Source organism: Oncorhynchus gorbuscha, linkage group LG19 (assembly GCF_021184085.1).
Source record: "Oncorhynchus gorbuscha isolate QuinsamMale2020 ecotype Even-year linkage group LG19, OgorEven_v1.0, whole genome shotgun sequence".
Lineage (NCBI taxonomy): Eukaryota > Metazoa > Chordata > Actinopteri > Salmoniformes > Salmonidae > Oncorhynchus > Oncorhynchus gorbuscha.
In genome coordinates, this window is record NC_060191.1 from 4,870,485 (window position 1) to 4,894,745 (window position 24,261).

The following is a 24,261-nucleotide window of genomic DNA, read 5'->3' on the forward strand; positions in this document are numbered from 1 at the left end:
AAACAAATTGAATAAAGCATCTAGAGAAGACCTACTGTTTGAACACCAGTCCAGTCTCCTTTAACAGCAAAAGGAAAACTCTGACTTAAGAATATAAGACAGTACAATTTATTTTCATCAAACAGTTCAATAAATGTTTCACAGTTTTGATGTTGTTTTCATTTCCCCTGGTTTCATACAGCATCCCATGAAAGCCATTCTTTAAACAATACAGGTTTTAAACAGATTGAAACAGACTAAACAAAAGGACTAGTTGGAGCTTGACTGCATGATGGGTTGCTATTAGTAGAAAATGAATGTAAATCAACAAATACATGAACCTTTGGAGATATTTACCGATGAGAAGCTTCCGTATTATCATGCTATCATTGTCCTCAAACAAAGTCAAATTATGACAAGACAACTATACATTGAATCATATTAGAAAATAATTAAACATGTTATATATATATTAGAGCAGGGTTTTCCGAACTCAGTCCTGCCCCCCCTTTTCCCAGCACTACACAGATGATTAAAATCATCAAAGCTTGATGATGAGTTGGTTATTCGAATCAGCTGTGTAGTGCTGGGACAAAACTAAAACATGCACCCGTGGGGGCCCCAGGACCCAGTTTGGGAAACCCTACAAGTTGAGGACATAAGTTAAGCACAGGATGGCAGTTATAAAGAAATGAAATTATACTAAATAATTTTGGGGGTTGGGGAAAATATCTTGCTTTATTTGTTATGAAGAATAATTCAATCAAGAAGCTATTACTTAGATGCATTTTGTCCCAAACAATTCTGAGAGATAAATTAATTGCACCAAAATAAATAAACAATATTTACAAAGCATGGAAATAATGTTTAAATAAATAATGAATACATTAAATAAATAATAGCTAGACATAGACTTTTAGAATAAAAGTATATAGAAACATAGCTTGTTTTCATCTTTTCGTGCAGTCTAAGAATACATCTAAATTAAACAGCTCTAAAATTATATTGTATACACTTGTATCACTATCTTTGTACACAAATGTTGAATGAGTACTCTCAAATACAGGAGTTAAGATTGTTTTCTGGCCCCAACTGCTGCCTACAAGTATGACTGACTGCAATGAAAATCGTTTTTACAAAGTTAAGATTTCAATCCAAGCTTCCACATAGACAGATACATGACTAAAAGAAAGTGCATCCCCAGTACATACTGGGTAAAGACAACCGAAAGAAGCAGGTAAAGAGAAGGTAAGCTGGTACACAATGACTCCCATTGCATAGCCGTCAATCCGTTTCAGATTTGACAAAGCTCCAGACTGTTCTTCGCCTAGGACAAACTGCCTTTGCCATCAACCACTTCCAGCCAGTGTCTATAAATCGACCCTAGGATTCAGTGGCAAAGGGAGGAGTTATTATATCAACAACCTTTCTCGTACAAGGACTGGTAGCTGGTTAAACCTGGAATGTGTCCAGCTTTTAGAACGGGGGTCTTTTCTTTCCGTTGCCTGATCGATAAAAAAATAGCCTCTGAAAATGGTTATGGTTGGAGGGGAATCCACTGGCCACTCTCAGAAGGTTCCTGTTCTGAGGGTTACAGAACAACTCAGAGGATTCCGGAACCCTGCCTCACACCAAGTGGGGGTCATCGGCTGGGCTGACGGTAAAACGCGAGGATGTCACTGGGTTGGCCCCCACGGGCGACCTCGGTTTGACTGACAAGTCCCCTTTTCTTTTGGAGTCTTTGCCTTTGCTGTTTGCTCCTGGTAGAAAGACAGGAGCATGGTGTAAGTAAGGGAAATAAGGAATTACTATACTACAACTATGCCATAAACAAACACACTGTACTAGGGTTGGAGTAAATACTATTTGAATTCAGGGGATACATTCTAACACATTTCATGAAATCAAATTGACCCCTGCAACACAAAACATAAACAAAAGCATACAACTGTAAATGTTATTAAAAATATATATGTACGATAAAATCATTACACAAATGGTATATCATTAGTTAATATACTCTATACGTGTGTACAAACATCCTCTTGTAGAACCACACTCCCAAGTTAAAAATAAACTTTCTCTCTTTGCAAAGCTTTCAACTGTTTAATTCTGCAGGCTGACAGAGATCATGAAAGTAGATTATTTTGGTGTTGATGCTTTTCTATATACAGTCTATTCAAAACACCCAGAGGGGATCAGCCAAAACTCTCATTATTCTGTGAAATGAAGCGATCAGTGGGAGAGACTGAGAGCGGACGGCTTCTGGAGACAGGGAGGAAAACACATCTTAGACGTGCATTGTTGAGCACCAGATTTATGTCCCCACTCCATTCCCCATGTCACAGCGTGTGGGGGATCATATCAAGAGATACATTTTGGGGGCGCATATTTTGAAAAGGGGTTGGTGTGAGGTGTGAGGGGTTCTCAACTTCAGTGAGTGGGGATCAGATGGGAGCTGTCCAATGGGTGCTTGTTATTGTAGTGATTTTATCAAAATTGGCTCTAAGAAGGGAATGATGTACAGGACCGTTATATGGTTTTTAATAGCAACATGCATGCATACGTAGTACGTACCATGTAAATCAAATTTAGTGCTTTTGTTAGGAGCTGGAGCTGGACTGGTGCAGGTGGAACTACTCAGCTCACTGGTTGGAGTTTCCTGTTTCAGAAACAGAGAGGAAGAGTCAGGGAGACAGTACATGTACAGAAAGGAGCAGAGACAGTACATGTACATCCAATATAGTGAAAGTGTTAAAAGCCCAAGTGTAACATGGGACTCAATGTATGGGGGGGGGACTAAACAAATACCTGATCAAAGAGATAGACAGTGACATCATCAAAAAAGGACACGTTTTTCCCTCTGTCTTTCTCTTTGTCTACCGGTTCCCTTGGCGACTTCAGCAGACTCCTGAGCCCGACCCTTTTGCCAACGTCTGTTTCAGTGACAACAATCACCCTCCTGGAGCCTTCGTCTTCCTGCTCTTCTTCCTCATCCTCATCGGGGTCACTTCCTGGGGACGCACCCCTCCGTCTCCCACTCCTGTCTCTGTGTAGCCCGCCCTCCCTGAACCCTCCCTTGGGACTGGAGGAGAGAGGGAGAGCAAGAGGGAGAGGAGGGAGGGAGAGGGAGAGGGACAGGCGAGCCAGTTTGGCTGTGAAAGAAAAGAGAGGAATAGATCAAGTCAGACATGAAAGATGGTGTCAGAGAGCACCAATCTATCCATTAGAACATGTCGTTTACACACCTGCAGAGTGGGTGAAAGTGAACAATGCTGCATCCAATTCATGCACATTTTCACAAAGAAAAAAGTCTGGAGGTACCTTTCATTGCTTGGTTTGCCACAGGCTGAGGGGGTGTAACTTCTGGCTGCTGGATCACAGTCAGTGGTTCACTGTCAGTCGCATCAGACTCACTCTGGGGTTCAGAATTGGGTTCGGTGTCCGGCTCCTCTTCGCTAAGAACAGAAAAAAAGATATCTTCTTTTATTATCTGTCTGCCTGCCATCATTCAACACAACAGTTTGATAAATCTCAAAATACATAGAGGGCAGTGGAGGTTACTGAGGGGAGGACAACCCATGATAATGGATGAAACAGAGCCAATGGATTGGCATCAAACCATGTGTTTGATGTATTTGATAACATTCCACCGATTCTGTTCCATCCATTACCACGAGCCCCTCCTCCCCAATTAAAGTGCCACCAACCTCCTGTTATAGAGAGAGCATACCTTCCTACATCCTTCACACTGACTGTGTCTCCTCCCCCATCTAAGGGCTGGTCTCCCCATGGGCGGAGAATGACGCTGTCGCTCACTGTCGCCCCCCGGAGGACGTTTGTTTTAACATTCTCACAGAGAGAGAACTGCAGTCTCTCCTCACACACCTGAAGAAAGGGAAACAGAAGAAGATAATAGGGGTATAAATGTTTAAACATATTCAGGAAAATGGATATTGTAAATTGTGTAGGCTTATACTTTCATACATCTACAAAGTTGTGCAACTTGGGGCTAATGGCTAATGCTCACCTGCATCATTAGGCCATTTTTAGTGGGCATCTTGGAAATTGACCTCTGGTCCTTGGAGTCAGGAGAATGACATTGTGAAAGAGCTGATGGGAACTGTAGTTCACGCCTCTCCTCCTGAGGTGAAAGTTTAGCCCCAGTTGGGATGTCCTGGACCGCCGATGGAACCGACCTGGCCAGCCAGTCAGCACTCTCAGAGATTCCATCAACTTCCTCTTTCAGTTCCACTCTCCTCTTCCCCTCAGGCATGGAGGTTCCACAGGTCGCTTCACCCTTATCGCTCTCTCCAGAACCCTTAGCTTTCTGCTCAGGCGTCTTCTTCATAGACTCCAACAGCTCCAGATTCCCCAGGAAGAGGTCACCCATGGTGTCCTCCTCATCCCCAGATATGCAACACAGCTGCTCCAGTTTCTCAAAGTCTTCCAGAGGCTCCTCGTCCAAATCCTTCCACTCAGAGATCAACAGCTCTGGGATGGTGTTGAAGTTACTCTGGGGCAATGACGTAAGTGTGGTGGAAGTGGTGGTTGTGTTTTTCTGGGACAGGTTATTTCTGTCATCCTCGGACATGTTTGATGTGAGGCGGCTCTGGTTCTGGCTTTCACCTGAGAATAATGGAAGTGTTGGATGTACAGGTGAAAGGTCGAGGTTTGCAGAGATCCCTCTGCTGTGGGTTGTGGCGGGTGGTAAGGGGGGCGGCTCTGGGATATCAGTGTGAGGAGTGGGGGGCATTGTTGGGTCTCTCTCAGCACTGGTAATGAAATCTGAGCCCAAATAATCAAGGTTTATAAGACCCTGATCGTCGTCTATTTCTATGACAGAAGGTGGGGGACTAGGAAAAGAATCATCTAAACTCTGCAGCCTGTCTTCTTGCATATCAAGATCTATGCTAGGAGGAGGGCTGGGAAAGTCTACAGAACTGAACTGAAAGTTGTCTCCATGTGAACCAGACGGATCTGTACAAGAGGCTATATCCTCCAAGTCATTATCATTGGGATAAGACACCGGGTCACATAGAAGAGATATGTCTCTCAAATCCTCACCTGTGGTTACAATGTCTACTCCCCCTTCTCTGTCCTCCCCCACAAGCTGGCGAGTAGAGTCAGCTTCTTCAATGTGTATGCTTGGCTCAATATGATGTAATCCTGACAAATCTACCTGTGGTACTCCAGTGAGGCAGATAGATACACCCATATATATACTCTTTACTGTGGGAGCAAGATGGTTGTCTAATTCAAAGTCCTGTTCTTTTTCTATGGTATTTTCTGCCATTGCCCCTTCTTCCATTTGGACTTCACTGAGATGATTCAACCTGTTGAAGTTCTGATTTCCCTCATCTTGAGCAATGTTTCCATCCAAATTGTTTAGAAGAGATGCAGTTTGACCCTCACTGTCTCCACCCATCTCAGTGAGTGACCTGAACTCCTCCCTCCCTCTTGCATTGGTCTCATGCTCTGGGATTTCTCGGTTTTCCACCTCAACCACTAGCTGAACACCTTCAACATTTTGATCACCTTCAACATCATTATCGTCAAACCTATCTGGATTTTCTATATTTTCCTCTCGATGTACATCCAGTGCCTGGGATAGCTGACTGTCAATGCTACTGGAGGGAGCCTGTTTCTGGGACAACTCTCCCTTTATTTCCAGGTAGGCTACCCGTCCCTGCCTCTCGTCATTAGAAGTATCTTCGTTATCTTGGAGGACGGCTGGATGAGGCTCACTCCCCGCCAGTTCATCGTTCTCCTCAGCCTCCCAGAATTCCCGGCCTACCACCAGCTGCTCCCTCTCCTCCCAGGTCTTTCCGAACGCTGAGAAGAATTCCAATCCGAGTTCAGCTTCCTGGCTTCTGTTCTCCGGCGAGGCCCACTGGTCGTTCTCCGATGGCCACAGGTGCAGGTCTCCCTGCTGGAAACGGTGACAGTCGAACTCGCCCCTCACCACTCCTCCCCCTCTCCCCTCCCCCTCCTCCAGAGTGTTCCACAGCTCTTTAGCCTTCATCTCCAGATCCTTAGATGACTCCCTGTCCACAGTCTCAGCAGATCCATCCCTGCTCAAAGACCCACTCTGGCTCCCCGTCACTGGTCCTCTCTGAGGAGATTTCTCCTTCATGGCGTTACACAGCTCTCCAGCAGCAAGCTGTTTCTCTGTCTCTGATTTGGCCTTGGCTCTCTCGTCTTCGCTTTCCTCTGAGTAACACAAGTTTCTCAGGCCAAGCTCATTGGCGTCGGTGTGTTGAATCTCCAGATCTTGTCCGTCTTCTCTTTCAGACACCTCAGTGACCCCCTCGGCCCAGAAAGAAGAGGCCAGTTTTCTCTCTTCGTCATTGGTGCTCTCTCCATCGTTGGGATCCAGTACTACTGGAATATCGTCACTGAGTTTGACCTCGCTGGTTTGAATACCGTAGAACCTAGATAGCCTGGATTCTCTGTTATCATGGTCGCCATGTAACACCGTCACTGGATCCGTAGTGTCTTTCATGGAATTATCATTTTCTCTATCTTCAATACCTGGGAGTTCTTCATTCTCAAGTTTGTTATCCTTTGTCTGAATGGCAGATATTATTTTCAAACAGTCTGTCTTAGTGGTACTATTAGAAGGCAATGTCAAGTCTTTATCTGTGGAGTCATGGAATCTAAAATCATTCGACTCCACATGAGAAATCACACCTTCTGTGTAATGATTACAAATTTGAGTTCCATCATTGTAAGAGAACCCTTTGAGAGGTGCATCATCTAAGTTAGAGAACAGCTTAGCTATAAACTCATTGTTCTCCTTGGTCTGTGAGTTATCAGACAGGAGTCCCGGATGGACTAGTCCCTTTTCATCTGACTCTCCACTCTCATTGTGGAACATTCCAGAGTCTTCTCTCTGTTCTGATTCTAACCCTGTTTTATGTTCTACTTCTTTCAGACTGAGATAGCTCTCCTGAATACTCGACATGTCTTTATATCCATCATCACTGTTTTGAGAGATATCCTGCACATGAGCATTCTGTTCAAGAACTGTCTCCTTTTCCCTCTCAATGTCAATTCCCTTATATGAAATCCTCTTCAAGGGACTCTTTCCCCCGGTTTCTCCCTCATCCTCTAATTCTGTCTTCTCTTCTATTCCTGTCAGCGTCCCCCTCTCTCCGCCTCGTCCACTGCCGGGTCTGGTCACGCTCAGTCCATCACTGTTCTTCCTGCTAAGCCCCTCCCCTTCCCAGTCACTGTCAGAGAAGTAGGCTGAGTCTCTGTGGGGGGTTTCTGTCCCCAGCAGCCTCCAACCACCTGGTCCTTCACCTCCAACACACGGGTCACCTGGGGTCAGACAGTCGGCTGAACTGGGGGTCAAAGATGAAATGAATGAGTCTGAGGGGGTCATGGTGGAGAGAGAGAGGTCAGAGGATGGGTCCCAGTCTGGGGTGGTGGGAACAGCTGCAGGGCTCTTTTGACTTGGGTCTGACCTTCCTTCTTGGTTGATCTGTGAATTCTGTTTGTTGATTTGTAAATAGCTTTCAACATTTGGGTCATGTGACTGAGCAGTAGAACAATGTGATGTGTTGTTCTTCATTTGACTCTCACAACCTTTTGAACTCTCTGACCCTTCTTCCTTGTGATCTTTAGATTCAATTTGACATGCTCTATCTGTTTCTGATGTCTCTGTTGTTAAGTCATGTAAAATGTCATCAACAACTTCCTGCTTCTGACATCCTTGCCCTGTATCTCTGACCTCAGCATCACCTTTCATTCTCTCACAACTCCTTTCCCCAACATTATTCTGACCCCTGCTCTCTTTCTCATCTACATAAATAGGTGACTCATCATCACAGGGTTTCTTTTCAGACTCTTCCACTCCTCCAGTAACACTGTCTTGAGATAAAGACTGAACTTGAGCTTGTCTTGAGAGCTCGACCCTTTCACTGACTCTCTGCGTTTCTCTTACAGGTAAGGCTGGACCTTCTGAAACGTCCTCCTCTGTTTTTGTACTGGGGAATGTTTGGTAAAGGAGGAGGCCATTTTTTGGCATTATCGCTGAGAACACAAAGTCACCAGGCTGGGGCTGAGAGTCTGGGTGAGAGTTGGTGTCAGCGGTGGGATCTGTGAGTGAGCTGGGTGAGTCCTTGAGGCAGGTCGTGTGTGTGGGACGTTCCTCTTCCTGTTTGACAAACTGTTTATTTGATCCTATTTGCAGCACTGGGATCTCAGGCCGTATAGTGACCTTTATCTCACTCTTTTTTGCCCGTTTAGTCACTTGGGCATAAATGGCCTCCGGTGCTACATCGTCTTTGCCTCTGTTTGATGTACGTATGGAACTCTCTGATTGGAAACGGATGGTCTGAGAGGAGTCAGGATCTATGCATATTGACTCGTATTCTGGTGACATTGGAGTGGGTGACTGAGACAAGTCCTCGCAATGCTTGTTGGAGGTGGTCGCGTTTTGTCTGGATATGATCTCTGTCAAAAAGGTCTCTGCTGATTGGATCTCCTTCAGGAACTCCTCTCTGGTCATCTGTCCCTTCTCTGTCTCCTTATCCGTCTCCTGTGACTCCGACTCCTGCCTCTCCACTGTGATTTCGGAGAGGAGGGATCGGGATCTCCTCATGCCCCTGGAGTATGCCTCCTCTGCCTCAGCGTAGGACGGGAGGCCGGGGGCGCAGGTGTAGGTGTAGGGACGCGATCGGGAGCCAGGAGGGTGGAGGAACTTCACCGGATCTCTCTCCATGCCTGCATCCATCCTTCCTGTGTTTGAGATCTCAGTGAGGAATAGATCTCTCTGGATGGAGCCTTTCCTCACCCTCTCCACCTCTGTCCCCATCTGTGTGTTTCTGTCTGGCCCCAACGTCTGTTCTGCAGAGCCCAGCTCTGTGGCCAGCGACCGGGACCGACGCATCCCCCCTCTCAAGGGCTGGAGGAAGTTCCCTGATCTCTCCCCATCCCTTTTCTTCTCCCGCTCTGTCTCTCCCTCCCATGAGGTCCTCCCCTCCTTGGACTTGGCATCATTTGACTCTGACACACTAGAGATCTCAGTCAGAAACAGGTGCATGGGGGATATCTTGGCGTCGGTTACGCTATCCGCCTGCAGTTCCGCGTCCTCCCTCCAGATGGCAGGCAGGATGGTGGCGAGGCGCGACTGGGTCCTCTTCATACCCCTGGAGAAGAGCTCGGCTGTGGCCGGATCCGCATCCTCTGACAAACTAGAAGTCGGGACGGTTGTCCCTTCCCCACTGGGTTTCTCAGGGGACATAAAGGGGGAGTCATCCTCATCTGAATATGTGGGACTGGAGGACGAGTGCCTCTCAATTCTGGGGCCCCCCGGACTCGGAGTGGGAGGTGTTGCGGTAAACAGGGCGAAATACGTTCTGACGTCGTACGGGAGAGTCAAAGTCTTTTGAGCGGAAATTGGATGTTCCCTTTGTGTTGTGCAATGATGCTGTGCGCCGTACACCACCTTGTCGGTCTGAGTCGTCACAGGATAGTGGCTCTCTTTGAGAGTACATCTGGGGCTTACTGTATCTGGAGTAGCTACCTACACCATAGCTGTGATACAGGCCCCTTTGGAGCTTGTAGTGAGGTGGGAGAGGGGGAGGACATGTTTGGGGAGTGGGGTAGATGGGGTGGCTGGACTGGGGTAGGGAGGGGGACAGTGACGGGGAGGGGGGCATGGTCTGACGAGGACGGTGGAACCCTAAGTGATCATATGATGATGGCAGGCAGCTGCCCGTCAGAGGGTCCATCGTTTCTATCTTACCACTCATGGAATAGTGACCCAGCCCAAGTCCTACTCGGTGGTAGCCCAACGGAGGAGCAGGGAGGGGGCGCGAGTGGAGGTGGTTGCCCGAGGAGGTTGACATAGAACGTGGCTTGGGAGGCAGGACAGGGGCCTGAGAACCAGTGGATGACCTACTGTCTCCTTCACCCCCCCTCCTCCTCATCTCCTAAATCCACCACAGAGAAGTCAGTCACCCTACTGGAGGTGTCTTTGAACACTGCCACCCCAGTGTTGGGGACCCTTATCTGGACCTCGCTGGATCGGATGGTCCGGATGGATTTCCCTCCTCGCCCAGGGTACTCCTCATCAGAACTGTACGGCGCGCGTTCTTTGCCCAGCATTCCGCTACGTATCTCCACTAGCTCCAGATCTCCAGGAAACAACGAGTCAGAACAGAACGCTTTCCCTTTAAGAGATGGGGACTTATCCTGAGGGGTGTGCTCCTCCAATCGGATGAAGTACTCGCTGGCGAGGGAGGGGCTACGTGCACTTATCACAGGGACAACCGTGGGTGTGTCCAGTGATTGTCTGTGGGAGGGGTTGACCATCGGGATTGGCTGGGGAGGAGGAGGTGGTTGGTAGCCCCACCTCGCATGGGCCTTCTCCCAGAAGTACTCAAAATTTAACCCTTTACTGGTCTCCGTGACTGTCAGGATGTCATCGAGTTCTGTGGAGGATGGGGTGATGCAGTTCCCCACGGGGTCCAGTAGAGGGTAAGAGTTCCCCCTGTCATCCCTCCCATACTCCCTCTCTCTCTGTCGTTCACTCGCTGCAGCCTGGAAGGCCGGAGGACGGAGAGAATCCCACCGTCTTTCAAATGACTCATCGCTCTCTCCTCTTCTTCCTCTCCCTTCCTCATACTCCTCGTCCTCATCCTCCTCGTCCTCTCCCACACTCCTCCGGGACATCCCTCGCTCAGCAGCCAGAAGGGAGGAGAGGAGGAGGAATACCTCAGCGATGGAGGGGCGTTGGGAAGGAGGGAGCCAGCAGGACTGCATGATCTCATACCTAGAAGAGGAAAGACAGGAAAGACAAACACAAAGATAAGGGGGATTGGAAATGACGCAGACAATTACATTGATGGAAGCTACAATCTATCTGCAGTATTAAAGCTGATCTACCTCCACCCCAAAAAAGACGTTTGAGGGGATTGCATATATTAGCTTTGACCTTAATGATCACAAAGTAGGCCTTTAAAGTAACACATCTGTAATCGACTCCTTTCTTCATCAAATGCAGATATCATCAGAGAACCAAAAGTCAAGAAATGGCCCACTGACCAGTAGTCAGCGTGGGAGAGTTTGAGCCGTGGCTGGGCCAGGGTGATCTGTCTCTCTCTGATGACGAAGGTCAACACTTCCTCATCACTCAGGTGCCTGTGAGGCTGAGAACCAAATTCAAACAGCTCCCAGATCACCACCCCAAGAGACCTGGGAGAAGAGGAAGAGAGAGGGGAGATAAATGGGAGAGAGTGGCGGGAGAGGGGGGGAGAAGTGGGAGAGAGAGGAGAGAAATGGGAGAGAGAGGAGAGGGAAGTTGGAGAGAAAAGAGAGAGTGGGGGGAGAAGTGGGAGAGAGAGGAGAGGGAAGTGGGAGAGAGAGGGGAGTGAGAGTGGAGAAAGAGGGGAGAAAAGTGGGAGAGAGGGGAGAGAGGGGAGAGAGTGGAGAGATGTGGGATAAAGAGGGGAAAGAGGGGAGAGAATAGGGGGAAAGAGAGGGGAGAGATGTGGGATAAAGAGGGGAAAGAGATGTGGGATAAAGAGGGGGGAAGAGGGGAGAGAAGAGGGGGAAAGAGAGGGGAGAGATGTGGGATAAAGAGGGGAAAGAGATGTGGGATAAAGAGGGGAGAGATGTGGGATAAAGAGGGGAAAGAGGGGAGAGAGAGAAAGAGGGGGAGATGTGGGATAAAGAGGGGAAAGAGATGTGGGATAAAGAGGGGAAAGAGGGGAGAAAGAGGGGAAAGAGATGTGGGATAAAGAGGGGAAAGAGGGGAGAGAAAGGGGGAAAGAGAGGGGAGAGATGTGGGATAAAGAGGGGAAAGAGATGTGGGATGAAGAGGGGAGAGATGTGGGATAAAGAGGGGAAAGAGGGGAGAGAAGAGGGGGAAAGAGAGGGGAGAGATGTGGGATAAAGAGGTGAAAGAGGGGAGAGAAGAGGGGGAAAGAGAGGGGAGAGATGTGGGATAAAGAGGGGAAAGAGATGTGGGATAAAGAGGGGAGAGATGTGGGATAAAGAGGGGAAGAGGGGAGAGAAGAGGGGGAAAGAGAGGGGAGAGATGTGGGATAAAGAGGGGAAAGAGATGTGGGATAAAGAGGGGAAAGAGAGGGGAGAGATGTGGGATAAAGAGGGGAGAGATGTGAGATAAAGAGGGGAGGGATGTGGGATAAAGAGGGGAAAGAGATGGGAGAGAGAGTTGGAGGATAGAGAAATAATCAAATTAGATAAGAAATACAGAATACAGCTTATTGAAATATTCAGTTGTTTATTTGTCCGTTTTAGAGGCAGGTTGTGTTATGGTACGTACCACAGATTGCTGGTCTTGGTCTGGTCAGTGACGATCAGAGATCCTCTGTACTCCTCCAGAAGCTCTGGCGCTATCCACCTCAGGGGAATCCACAGCTTGTCTGATGTTAGGTAATAGTCATCCTGCACAGATAAACACACACAGAGGAATGCATGGACTTGAAGATAAGCCATTAGGGACATCCAATACATTAGGGATAATCAACAAGGGGCTATGTGTTTTCTGGAAGATAATCAACCACCTGGAAGGTGTGTTCCATGACACGCTAAAGGAGCGGAACTGACCTTCCACAGAGTTGCATTATTTTGCAGAGAAAGAATAGAGCCCCGAGTTGATTATCCCTTTTATACCATGGCTATAATTTTAAACATTTATAGCTAGAAATGTGTTCACTTGCAGGTAGAAAATGTGTTCAACATCCACTGAAGTATCCACTGAAGTACCAAGTTTACAATATAGAGACAGTAGTTGCCATGGTAACCAAATAAACAGACCTGCTAGTTTTTAACCAAATTTGAGTCCTAGCTTGCTATTATGAAAATCAAATCCAACAATGGCAATAATGTTTTCAACTTTTGCCTTCAAATGCAGCTCAAGCATAGAACATGTAATAACTATACCCATTGAATTCTATCGTGCAAATATACTGTGGATTATAGGGAAAGAATGCCCTCTCTAGAATGCCCTACAAGCCTATCAGAAACGATTATTCAACAATGCCATGGTATAAAGTGGTATAACTTGTCTACAGGTTGTGGTGGTTCAAGCAAAGTACATGGGTAAGCGCACACGCCCCCACACACACTCAAACATACCTTGTAGTGGTTGTGAGACAGCCCATAGTCTCCGATTCTGACAGTGAGGTCAGAGGTAAGGAGACAGTTCCTCAAAGCCAGATCACTGGAGAGAAAACAATCATAATTCCTTTACTATCAATCACTCAATTACCAACCAATCAATCACTAGAGCGATTGGAACCCCACTGGAGCCAGAGAGAGCCAGGATATGACCTCACAGACCTGTGGATGTAGTTATTCTCGTGGAGGTGCAGCAGGCCAGAGGTGATTTCAAACGCCATCCTCTGCAGGGTCAGCATTTCCCGGGTCAGAAGGTCAGGGGTCATCCCATCTGACTTTCTCTGGGCTCTCAGGTACCTCTTCAGGTCGCCCTGGTAACACATCACAAATATAATTAATTTATTACACCATCAATGAGTGTTACCAATATCATGTACATTATGTGATACTTTAAACAATCAGAAGAACAATTAACATAGTTTATGACTTTGACCAGACATACTGAGCTATACATCAAGTACATTTGTACATTTATGCTGGAGAAATACCCTCTCCTAAGTGTTTTCCTGAACCTGAAGGTCCTCAAAATCAGAAGGGGAATTGGTAATGAGTTAATATCATTAGAGAGAGAGAGGTTGTACAGGTGGTAGGACAGGAGAATTTAATTTTTTTAAATGTTTTAATTTGACCTTTATTTAACTAGGCAAGTCAGTTAAGAACAAATTCTTATTTTCAATGACGGCTTAGGAACAATGGGTTAACTACCTGTTCAAGGGCAGAATGACAGATTTGTACCTTGTCAGCTCAGCGGTTTGAACTTTCAACCTGACTTGCCTTGTTAAATAAAGGTAAAATACATTTTTAAAAGTATGTTTCCATGTACGGGAGCTATAGTCTGGTGTTTGTCACTTAATTGATCCATTTGAATAATTGATTGTCCAATCAGCTGGTTGCTCAGGTATCAATCAGTCTCTGAAACACAATGATGAGACCAAACAATCCTCGAGGAATGGAGTAAATGTATCCTTTCCTAAACAAAATGGCCTCTCTTTGGATCTCCTCTACAATGTGCCCTCCTCTTCTTCTCCATCCCATAATAGTAGTAAAAATGGCCCTCACCAACTGACAGAACTCCATGACCAGCAGGAAGGGAATGCTCTCGCTGCATTGGCCCAAACACTGAAGGATGTTGGGATGTTGGAGACTCCTGAAGGCAAGGAAATAGAGAGGGAGAGAGGAGAGAGAGAGGGGAGGAGAGGGGGAGAGAGGGGGGGGGAGGGAGGGAGAGGGGAGAGAGAGGGGGAGGGAGAGAGGGGAGAGAGGGGAGGGGGAGAGAGAGGGGGAGGGAGAGAGGGGGGGAGGGAGAGGGGAAAGAGGGGGAGGGAGAGAGGGGAGAGAGAGGGGGGAAAGATGAAGGGAGCGAGAGGGGGAGAGAGAGAAAGATGATGAAACGAGAGAAGCAATGCAGCAGAGGATGTGCAGTTAAAGTGAGCGAGGGGAGAGGGGGATAACATCTGGGCACATTTGTTTGTGTAGGTTTACTTAGATGGGTTTGTTAGTGAGAAAGTGGAGAGGACGAAAGAAAACAGACAGAGCTAGAGAGAGGGGGAGAAGACTATAGAAAACAGACAGAGCTAGAGAGAGGGGGAGAAGACGATAGAAAACAGACAGAGCTAGAGAGAGGGGGAGAAAAAGACGGAGAAGACTATAGAAAACAGACAGAACTAGAGAGAGGGGGAGAAGAAAACAGACAGATAGAAAACAGACAGAGCTAGAGAGAGGGGGAGAGGACGATAGAAAACAGACAGAACTAGAGAGAAGGGGAGAGGACGATAGAAAACAGACAGAACTAGAGAGAGGGGAGAGGAGATAGAAAACAGACAGAACTAGGGAGAAGATTATAGAAAACAGACAGGAGAGAGGGGAGAAGGAAAACAGACAGAAGATTATAGAAAACAGACAGAGAGAGAGGGGGAGAAGATTATAGAAAACAGACAGGAGAGATAGAAAACAGACAGGGAGAAGATTATAGAAAACAGACTAGAGGAGGGGAGAAGATTATAGAAAACAGACAGACAGGAGAGGGGGAGAAGATTATAGAAAACAGACAGGAGAGAGGGGGAAGATTATAGAAAACAGACAGAACTAGAGAGAGGGGGAGAAGATTATAGAAAACAGACAGGAGAGAGAAAACAGACAGGGAGAAGATTATAGAAAACAGACAGAAAACAGACAGAACTAGAGAGGGGGAGAAGATTATAGAAAACAGACAGGAGAGAGGGGGAGAAGGAAAACAGACAGGAGAGGAGGGGATTATAGAAAACAGACAGAACTAGAGAGAGGGGGAGAAGATTATAGAAAACAGACAGATTATAGAAAACAGACAGAACTAGAGAGAGGAGAGATTATAGAAAACAGACAGGAAAAGGGGGAGAAGATTATAGAAAACAGACAGGAGAGAGGGGGAGAAGATTATAGAAAAAACAGAACAGGGGGGAGATTATAGAAAACAGACAGGAGGAGAAGATTATAGAAAACAGACAGAACTAGAGAGAGGGGGAGAAGAGAGAGGGGGAGAAGATTATAGAAAACAGACAGAGATTATAGAAACAGACAGAGAGAGGGGAGAAGATTATAGAAAACAGACAGGAGAGAGGGGGAGAAGATTATAGAAAACAGACAGAAGATTATAGAAAACAGACAGAGAGAGGGGAGAAGATTATAGAAAACAGACAGGAGAGAGGGGGAGAAGATTATAGAAAACAGACAGGAGAGAGATTATAGAAAACAGGGAGAAGATTATAGAAAACAGACAGGAGAGAGGGGAGAAGATTATAGAAAACAGACAGGAGAGAGGGGGAGAAGATTATAGAAAACAGACAGGAGAGAGGGGGAGAAGATTATAGAAAACAGACAGGAGAGAGGGGAGAAGATTATAGAAAACAGACAGGAGAGAGGGGGAGAAGATTATAGAAAACAGACAGGAGAGAGGGGGAGAAGATTATAGAAAACAGACAGGAGAGAGGGGGAGAAGATTATAGAAAACAGACAGGAGAGAGGGGGAGAAGATTATAGAAAACAGACAGAACTAGAGAGAGGGGGAGAAGATGATAGAAAACAGACAGAACTAGATTATAGAAAACAGACAGAACTAGAGAGAGGGAGAGAAGATGATAGAGAAAACAGACAGAACTAGAAAACAGACAGAGAGGGGAGAAGATTATAGAAAACAGACAGAACTAGAGAGAGGGGAGAGGATGATATAGAAAACAGACAGAACTAGAGAGAGGGGAGAGGATGATATAGAAAACAGACAGAACTAGAGAGAGATAGAAAACAGACAGGAGGGGGACGATGATAGAAAAAACAGACAGAACTAGAAAACAGACAGAACTAGAGGGAGAGGATGATATAAAACAGACAGAACTAGAAAACAGACAGAACTAGAGGGAGAGGACGATAGAAAACAGACAGAACTAGAGAGAGGGGGAGAGGATGATAGAAAACAGACAGAACTAGAGAGAGGGGAGAGACAGATGATAGAAAAAACAGACAGAACTAGAAAACAGACAGAGAGAGGGGAGAGGACGATATAAAACAGACAGAACTAGAGAGAGGGGAGAGGATAGAAAAAACAGACTAGAGAGAGGGGAGAGAAAACAGACAGATAGAAAACAGACAGAACTAGAGAGAGAGGGGAGAAAACAGACAGACTAGAAAACAGACAGAACTAGAGAGAGGGGAGAGGATGATATAAAACAGACAGAACTAGAGAGAGGGGGAGAGGATGATAGAAAACAGACAGAACTAGAGAGAGGGGAGAGGACAGATATAAAACAGACAGAACTAGAGAGAGGGGGAGAGGATGATAGAAAACAGACAGAACTAGAGAGAGGGGGAGAAAACAGGACGATAGAAAACAGACAGAACTAGAGAGAGGGGGGGAGAGGATGATAGAAAACAGACAGAACTAGAGAGAGGGGGGAGATTATAGAAAACAGACAGGAGAGAGGGGAGAAGATTATAGAAAACAGACAGATGACAGAAAAGAAACATGTGTTTCTATATGTGACAGAGAAAGAGGCAACTGTAAGTGTGTATGAGAGAGAGCGAGAGATAGAGAGAGATGGCGGGCCAAGTGTCATTTTAATCTAAATTGAGCATAATAAATAGGTCAGACCAGTAGTCATCTGTCACTCCATGTTACAGTTCTAACACTGCACCACTTGTTTGCAGCATGCAGTCTCTTAACTACCAGCATCTCAATATGACACACAACAATTAAACACATCTACTGATGTGACTTGGTCCATGTAGATCTTTTTCAAACAGCACCAAATCAACCAGTGAAATACAGGTTGGGAGTTAACTGTGAAGTTAATCCCAAGAACTGTGATTTATAATACACTGAATGAACAAAACATTAGGAACACCTGCTCGTAAGATGACAGACAGACCAGGTGAATCCAGGTGAAAGCTATGATCCTTTATTGATGTCACTTATTAAATCCACTTCAATCAGTGAAGATGAAGGGGGAGAGACAAGTTAAAGAAGGATTTTTAAATCTTCAGACAATCGAGACATGGATTGTGTATGTGTGCCATTCAGAGGGTGAGTGGGCAAGACACAAGATTTAAGTGCCTTTGAACGAAGTATTATGGTAGTAGGTGTCATGCACACTGGTTTGAGTGTGTCAAGAACTGCAAAGCTGCTGGGTTTTTCATACTCAACAATTTCCCGTGTGTATCAAGAATGGTCCCCCACCCAAAGGACATCCAGCCAACTTGACACAACTGTGGGAAGCATTGGAGTCAACATGGGACAGCATCCCTGTGGAACGCTTTTGTCACGCCCTGACCATAGAAACTTTTAATTCTCTATGTTGTTTAGGTCGGGGTGTGACTAGAGTGGGTCATCTAGGGGATTATGTTTCTATGTTCTCCAGGTATGGTTCCCAATCAGAGGCAGCTGTTTGTCGTTGTCTCTGATTGGGGATCATATTTAGGCAGCCATTTCCCCTTTGTGCATTGTGGGATCTTGACTATGGATAGTGCCTGTTAGCACTATTGTTAGCTTCACGTTTCGTTTGAGATGTATTGTTTTGTTTTGCTGTGAGTTTCACTTAGTAATAAAAAGATGTGGAACCAGATCACGCTGCGCTTTGGTCCACTTATTATGACGATCGTGACAGCTTTTGACACCTTATAGAGTCCGTGCCCTGACTTGAGGCTGTTCTGAGGGAAAAAGAGGGTGCAACTCAATATTAGGTAGGTGTTCCTAATGTTTTGTACACTCAGGAAACCACAAAAACAAATAACTTAAATAAAAGTGTCTGATGACACAAAATGTCAGTTTCTCTGACCTGTATGGCTCAGACTCAGCCAAGAACTTCCTCTGCTCCAGAGGGCTGGCACTGACCCGCAACTCCTTCACCACGGCCTGGGAGGAGCTGCAGTCACACAGCACCTCCGCTAGGATCACCTGAGGGAGGGAGAGAGAGAAAGAGAGGGAGAAGGAGGTAAAGAGAAAGAGAGATGTGGGACAGACAGGAGAGAGATAGAGAGGAGGGCGAGAGAGATAGATAGGAGGGAGAAGAGGAGAGAGAGAGGGAGAGAGGTAGGGGGAGAAGGAGGTAAAGAGAAAGAGAGACGTGGAACAGACAGGAGAGAGATAGAGAGGAGGGGGAGAGAGATAGAGAGGAGGGAGAAGAGGAGAGAGAGAGGGAGAGAGGTAGGGGGAGAAGGAGGTAAGGAGAAAGAGAGATGTGGGACAGACAGGAGAGATAGAGAAGAGGGGAGAGGAGAGAGAGAGAGAGAGAGAGAGAGAGAGAGAGAGAGAGAGAGAGAGAGAGAGAGAGAGAGAGAGAGAGAGAGAGAGAGAGAGAGAGAGAGAGGGAAAAGGAGGTAAGGAGAAAGAGAGATGTGGGACAGATAGGAGAGAGATAGAGAGGAGGGAGAAGAGGAGAGAGAGAGGGAGAGAGGTAGGGGGAGAAGGAGGTAAGGAGAAAGAGAGATGTGGGACAGACAGGAGAGAGATAGAGAGGAGGGAGAAGAGGAGTTAGAGAGGGAGAGAGGTAGGGGGAGAAGGAGGTAAGGAGAAATAGAGATGTGGGACAGACAGGAGAGAGATAGAGAGGAGGGAGAAGAGGGGAGAGAGAGGGAGAGAGGTAGGGGGAGAAGGAGGTAAGGAGAAAGAGAGGAGGGATAAGAGGAGAGAGAGAGAGGAGGGGAAAGGAGCGGGAGAGAGGTGGAAGGAGAAAGAGAGATGTGGGACAGAGGGGAAGAGGAGGGAAAGAGAGGAGAAGAGAGAGAGAGAGAGAGAGAGAGAGAGAGAGAGAGAGAGAGAGAGAGAGAGAGAGAGAGAGAGAGAGAGAGAGGAGAGAGAGGGAGAGGGAGATGGAGAGGGAGAGGTAGAGGGAGAGATCAGAAATATAGTGGTGTAGGAAGAAGACATAACTCATGAGAGCTGGTAGGAAGCCAATATTAGATTTACTGAGAAGCTGTTAAAAGGATCTGTCTTTTAAAGGAAACATGGGGTTGAGAGACATTTGGAAGAACTGCCAGATCCAGCTACCACCATTACATGATGACGTCACAACTGAGGGTGGAGGTATGAGTTGGTGATCTCACCTTTCCAAACCAGCCATTTCCTATTTCCTGAAGGTAGTTGAGAGTGTGCCTATGGAAGTACTTCGACTTAGAGTCTTTAGAGACAGAATAGAGGAGATGAAAAGAGAAAGACACATGATTTGTGGTTTTCTGATATCCATCAAGCTTGCTAATATTCATGTGCTATATACTGCCATCAGCTCCAGCTACAGAGAGTCAGCCTTAGTTACCTGAGTCATCCTGCAGGGCGGGGACAGTTAGCCCTGTCCCTGAGTGGGAGGGTGTAGACCTCCGGGAGGGAGGGGCAAGAGGACAGACTGTCCTCCTGGGCGGGGCTAGAACCCCCAGAACACTCCTCCCCCTCTGCATTGTCAAACTCCTGATTTGACAGGAAAGAACAGAGGAAGCGTAGAAGCTTTAGAGATATTGTAAGTTTGAAAAGCAGTGATCACCAAGCCTGGTCCCGGGAGATACAGGGTTTGCAGGTTTTCGTTCCAGCCCAGCACCAACACACCTGATTCAGTTTATTAAACTCTTGTTTATTACCGTAGTTGATTAGTTGAATCCGGTGTGTTAGTTCTGGCCTGTCCTGGAACAAAACCCTACACACCCGAAGCTCTCCAGGATGAGGGTTGGTGACCGCTTTTCTAGTGGGTGTGTCAATACCCTAAAGTGGTTTACGTTTCTAAAGAAATTGGGCAAGTGTAAACAAATAACTGGTGGGCAGACACCATATTACTTTCCCCTTGTTGCCTGTGTTTTCACATCAGTTAAGATGAGGGAGGGGAGCCACTTTAGATAATTGAGATGCACACAGTGTGCTGGCTGAAATGTCACAAAGAAAGACCGATCTGGATTTAATATGAGGAAATCTATTCAATGTAAACAGACCCTAAGCTTTCTGGCTCATGCAACATCTGTAATACTTCTGGTAAAATGTGATGCTGCACATGCAGCCAAAGAAACAATTAACCATCCAAAGATGACAGATTCAAAGACAATAGATTGATAGAGGGTTTGAATTATGTGGATGCCCACCGCCCCTGTGTTGCTGGGCCCTTCCATGACAAATCAGGACATTCCCATATGCTTTAACATTGTTACAGCCCTCAATGTTTAGAGTTTCCCTAAGGGCCAATGTGTAATATGATGCCTATATCTATTGATCTACACAACATGCATGCAGACAGTGCAACACAATAGACAAGACGTGTGAATAAGTCTCTTACATGATGGAGACTTACATTGAATCCCACTCCTCCCTTCTTACAGCACAGACAGGTGAAGAGCAGTAAAACAAAGGAGACGAGCCCCGAGCAAGAGATGAGGATGACGACGTAGGGCGGAGAAGAGAGAGACGCAGCCCTGGATTGAGAGACTGAGATATGGCGGGAGAGAAAAGGAGGAGAGGAAAAGGTTAATACGGTTAATCGGCCAGGTAGTACTTCCTGAAGGAAACACACAGTTGTTAGGTTGAAGTGTTGGTGAGTGGATGAGTGAGTGGGGGAAAGAGAGGCTTCAGAGAATTGGGTTGAAAAGGGTCAAAGTCATTGTTACATATTGAGATTGAGGAGGAAAACCTTTGGAAATGTTTCAATAGAGGAACGTTTGAGACAGAGCGGAGGATCCCAATGAACAGCTGTCATTGGAGTTTTGGGAGAAGCAGGAAAAGGAAATCAACTTTGGAGGAAAGTCAGGAAACCATCTTCAGAATCAATCAAAGAGAGGAGAGATCAGAATTAAAGTTAAAATCAGGAAAGTCTACCATTCCAGTTAGGAAAGAGGGGGAGGAGGGAGGGGGGTACCAAAAAAACAACATTCCTTCCAGGAAACACAGTTGAAAAGCAGGGAGGGGTGGCGTTGTCATTTTGGGGAAATTGCTATCGGGGAGGGTTGGAAAATTGGAAAAGAATCACTCAAATCAGGGAGGTTGGCTACCTAGGTGAGAAGGAGGAGTTTGGGGCGTTTTTTTATATATTTGTACCTCAACTTGGCCGTTTGTGAGGAGCGAACCATCTGTGAAAAAGAGAAGGGGGAGTGCAGGGTGGTTAAAAACCCTTCACAACAGTAGGCTACTACTTGTTTGTTGTATCTTTCAATATTAAACCCTCAAATCAAAACCAGCATCGCCACAATCAAAAATGCATATTTCTAGATGAACTTGTTGTCAATATTATTTGTTTTTCCCCATATACAATTTTACAAAAACACTTCTCCAACTCCAGAAGGTGAACCTCTGAGTACACATACTTGTCAATACACTTGCAGGTCAAGTGCCAATTCAGTACAGTACTTATGAATATCAACCAGTGTGAGCATTTTCAGTGTCATTGGAACCAGAAAACGCAAGTACTAGAGCTACTCTGTTCTCCCCTGCTCATCCTATTCCATCATGCCCTGTATTCATCACTACTTCTAGATATTGACTCACTATTACGACACTGTAATGAATAATGCAAAACCAGATGTACATTTCCCCATCCATTTCATGAGCTCATTGATTACTGAAAGCATGGCGTGAAGATGCATCAACAGTCCAATAATAGTCCAAACAAAAGGCTTTAATTGATGTTTACCCTATTGGTAGATCAATGTGTAAGCTTAACTGTGATGAACCATTTTGGCACATCCTCTCCTCTGCCTCCCTCTAGACAGTACACAAATCTTACAGAGACGTCCAATAACACACTGAAAGGGAATCCAATCACAAATGGGCTTTTCTGATCAATGGAATATTTTCATGAGATCATTCATGAGTGGAAAATGCAAGTTACCCGTAAAAATACATTTATGAAGCACTTTGAGCACTGCTTTAAAATACATAAATAACATCATAGAACATAGAACATTGTAATTAGCATTAAGGATGTCTTGAGATCATATGTGGTATGATTCCATCCTCCAATAGCTTTTTTATGAGAAATAAAACACTCAAACCTCTACGAAGGCCTAAAAACATAACGGTCAATGTTATTCTAACACATTCAAGAGTGACGTGTACATTCTAAGTAAGAAAAGCTACTAAAAATCATGTGTATGAATTTGAGAAAGATACATGAATTATTGACTCATCATAAATGTGTAATAATTTCGTTGATGTATGTACTGGACTGGACTGCAGCCTATGCAAGCCTATGGCCTGGCAGTAGAATTACATTGGAAACTGATCAAATAGAAAAAACATGTTGGCCTATATGAAATTCAAACTCTTTCACATAAGTCTATGTAGAATACAATAATATTTTATGTAGCCTATCCATCGGCAGTATAGACGCACAATTCCTGGGCAATTGTATTATTCTATCCCTAGACAGCTGTCCAGACATACACTGCATATAAATAGGTACACATAGCAGGGGCCTATTCCACCAGCTCCAGTTTACGGCTCTTATCAAAACACTACACCAGAACACCATGACTGTAAACCACAATACACAAACAAAACACTGCGATGCCTAATAAAAGGAGGACAAAATAAAAACGGATTTTGTTGATTTTAAATGGAAATTCAAAGAATTTTATCATTAAACCCAAGTGGGATAATATAGATTTGATATACACATGAATGATACAGTGGCGATTAATTTAAAATTCATTGGGCGAATTTCCGTTTTGACATGCCATCAATGCTATTGATAAATATCACCGACATTAGGGTCGCAGATCCTACCGAATTCTCCCTGCTACTTGATGATAATAATGTGGCCATTGTCTTTCTGATTTCCTCCCGTGTTATAAAGGCATATTGCCTACCATAGCCTAATCATATCAGCCAAGAAAGATAAAATATATCGTATTATTGTTGAGGCTGTGTCAGTGTGTTTTAGCCGTAATATTTCCGAGTACCTATTCATAACCCTCTAATCTATCCCCTCTTCCACCCCCCCCCTCTTCTTTCTCCCAGCGTCAATATCATTCCAGCTCACCGACACCACTCACCTTCTCTCTGCGGGGCTCCAAGGGCTCTCTCCGGGTTGAAGTACGACAACATCCCCGCCAGCACTATCACCCAGCAGTGTCGTCGCATCGTCGCGGGATCCACCACAGCACAATCATTCGAGCGACGCTTTCGGTCTTATTCTTCTCTCCGCTACCGTATCCTGGTCTGGCGCTGTCTTCCCCCGGCTAATAAAGAACGTCTCCTTGTTGTTGTGTTCCCCTCTTCCCCTCCTCCGTTTGATCCCCCTCTCCTAATCCGCAACTAAACACGGTGTAAAATACGCTCCTTTGTGCATCCCGTCCTGCCAACCCAACCCATCAAATCCAGAACCGTTACATCAGTGGTCTCCACAAAAACGGCGAAGAAAATAACAAATAACCCCAATGAGGTCAAACCATCCGCTATTTTTCCCGTTTCTGCTCTTTCCCCTACGACACCAGTACGAGGTAGACTGTAGTATTTATCTCCCGTTAAACGTCGGCTACGTCAGACAAAAGTGAGCTTGCATTATCATGGTTCGCCCGTGGTTTCATGTGAGTGCGTCTGTCTCGCTTCTACTCTACTGTCTCGGGCCCGTTTTATTTCGCGGTGCTGTGCGTCTGCATGCACCTGCTAGACAAATTCATGTATTATAC

General features: G+C 45.8%; 2 protein-coding genes across 2 annotated transcripts; both read right to left on the reverse strand.

Annotated features, from left to right (window-relative positions):
- Positions 1-92: 92 nt before the first annotated feature.
- On the reverse strand, positions 93-9,839 carry LOC124005940. Its single transcript, XM_046315586.1, has 7 exons — positions 9,771-9,839; positions 4,010-9,445; positions 3,713-3,867; positions 3,304-3,437; positions 2,791-3,134; positions 2,557-2,641; positions 93-1,739 (listed from the first exon to the last, which is right to left on the reverse strand). The coding sequence occupies exons 1-7, from the start codon at positions 9,837-9,839 to the stop codon at positions 1,606-1,608; spliced, it is 6,357 nt and encodes a 2,118-aa protein (XP_046171542.1). The 3' UTR covers positions 93-1,605.
- On the reverse strand, positions 9,306-24,050 carry LOC124005942 (serine/threonine-protein kinase LMTK3-like). Its single transcript, XM_046315588.1, has 11 exons — positions 23,626-24,050; positions 20,931-21,064; positions 19,942-20,065; positions 19,708-19,781; positions 18,441-18,559; positions 14,197-14,284; positions 13,300-13,448; positions 13,096-13,180; positions 12,281-12,402; positions 11,038-11,187; positions 9,306-10,765 (listed from the first exon to the last, which is right to left on the reverse strand). Exons 1-11 carry the CDS (start codon positions 23,711-23,713, stop codon positions 9,901-9,903), a joined length of 1,998 nt encoding a protein of 665 aa, XP_046171544.1. The 5' UTR covers positions 23,714-24,050; the 3' UTR covers positions 9,306-9,900.
- Positions 24,051-24,261: the final 211 nt, after the last annotated feature.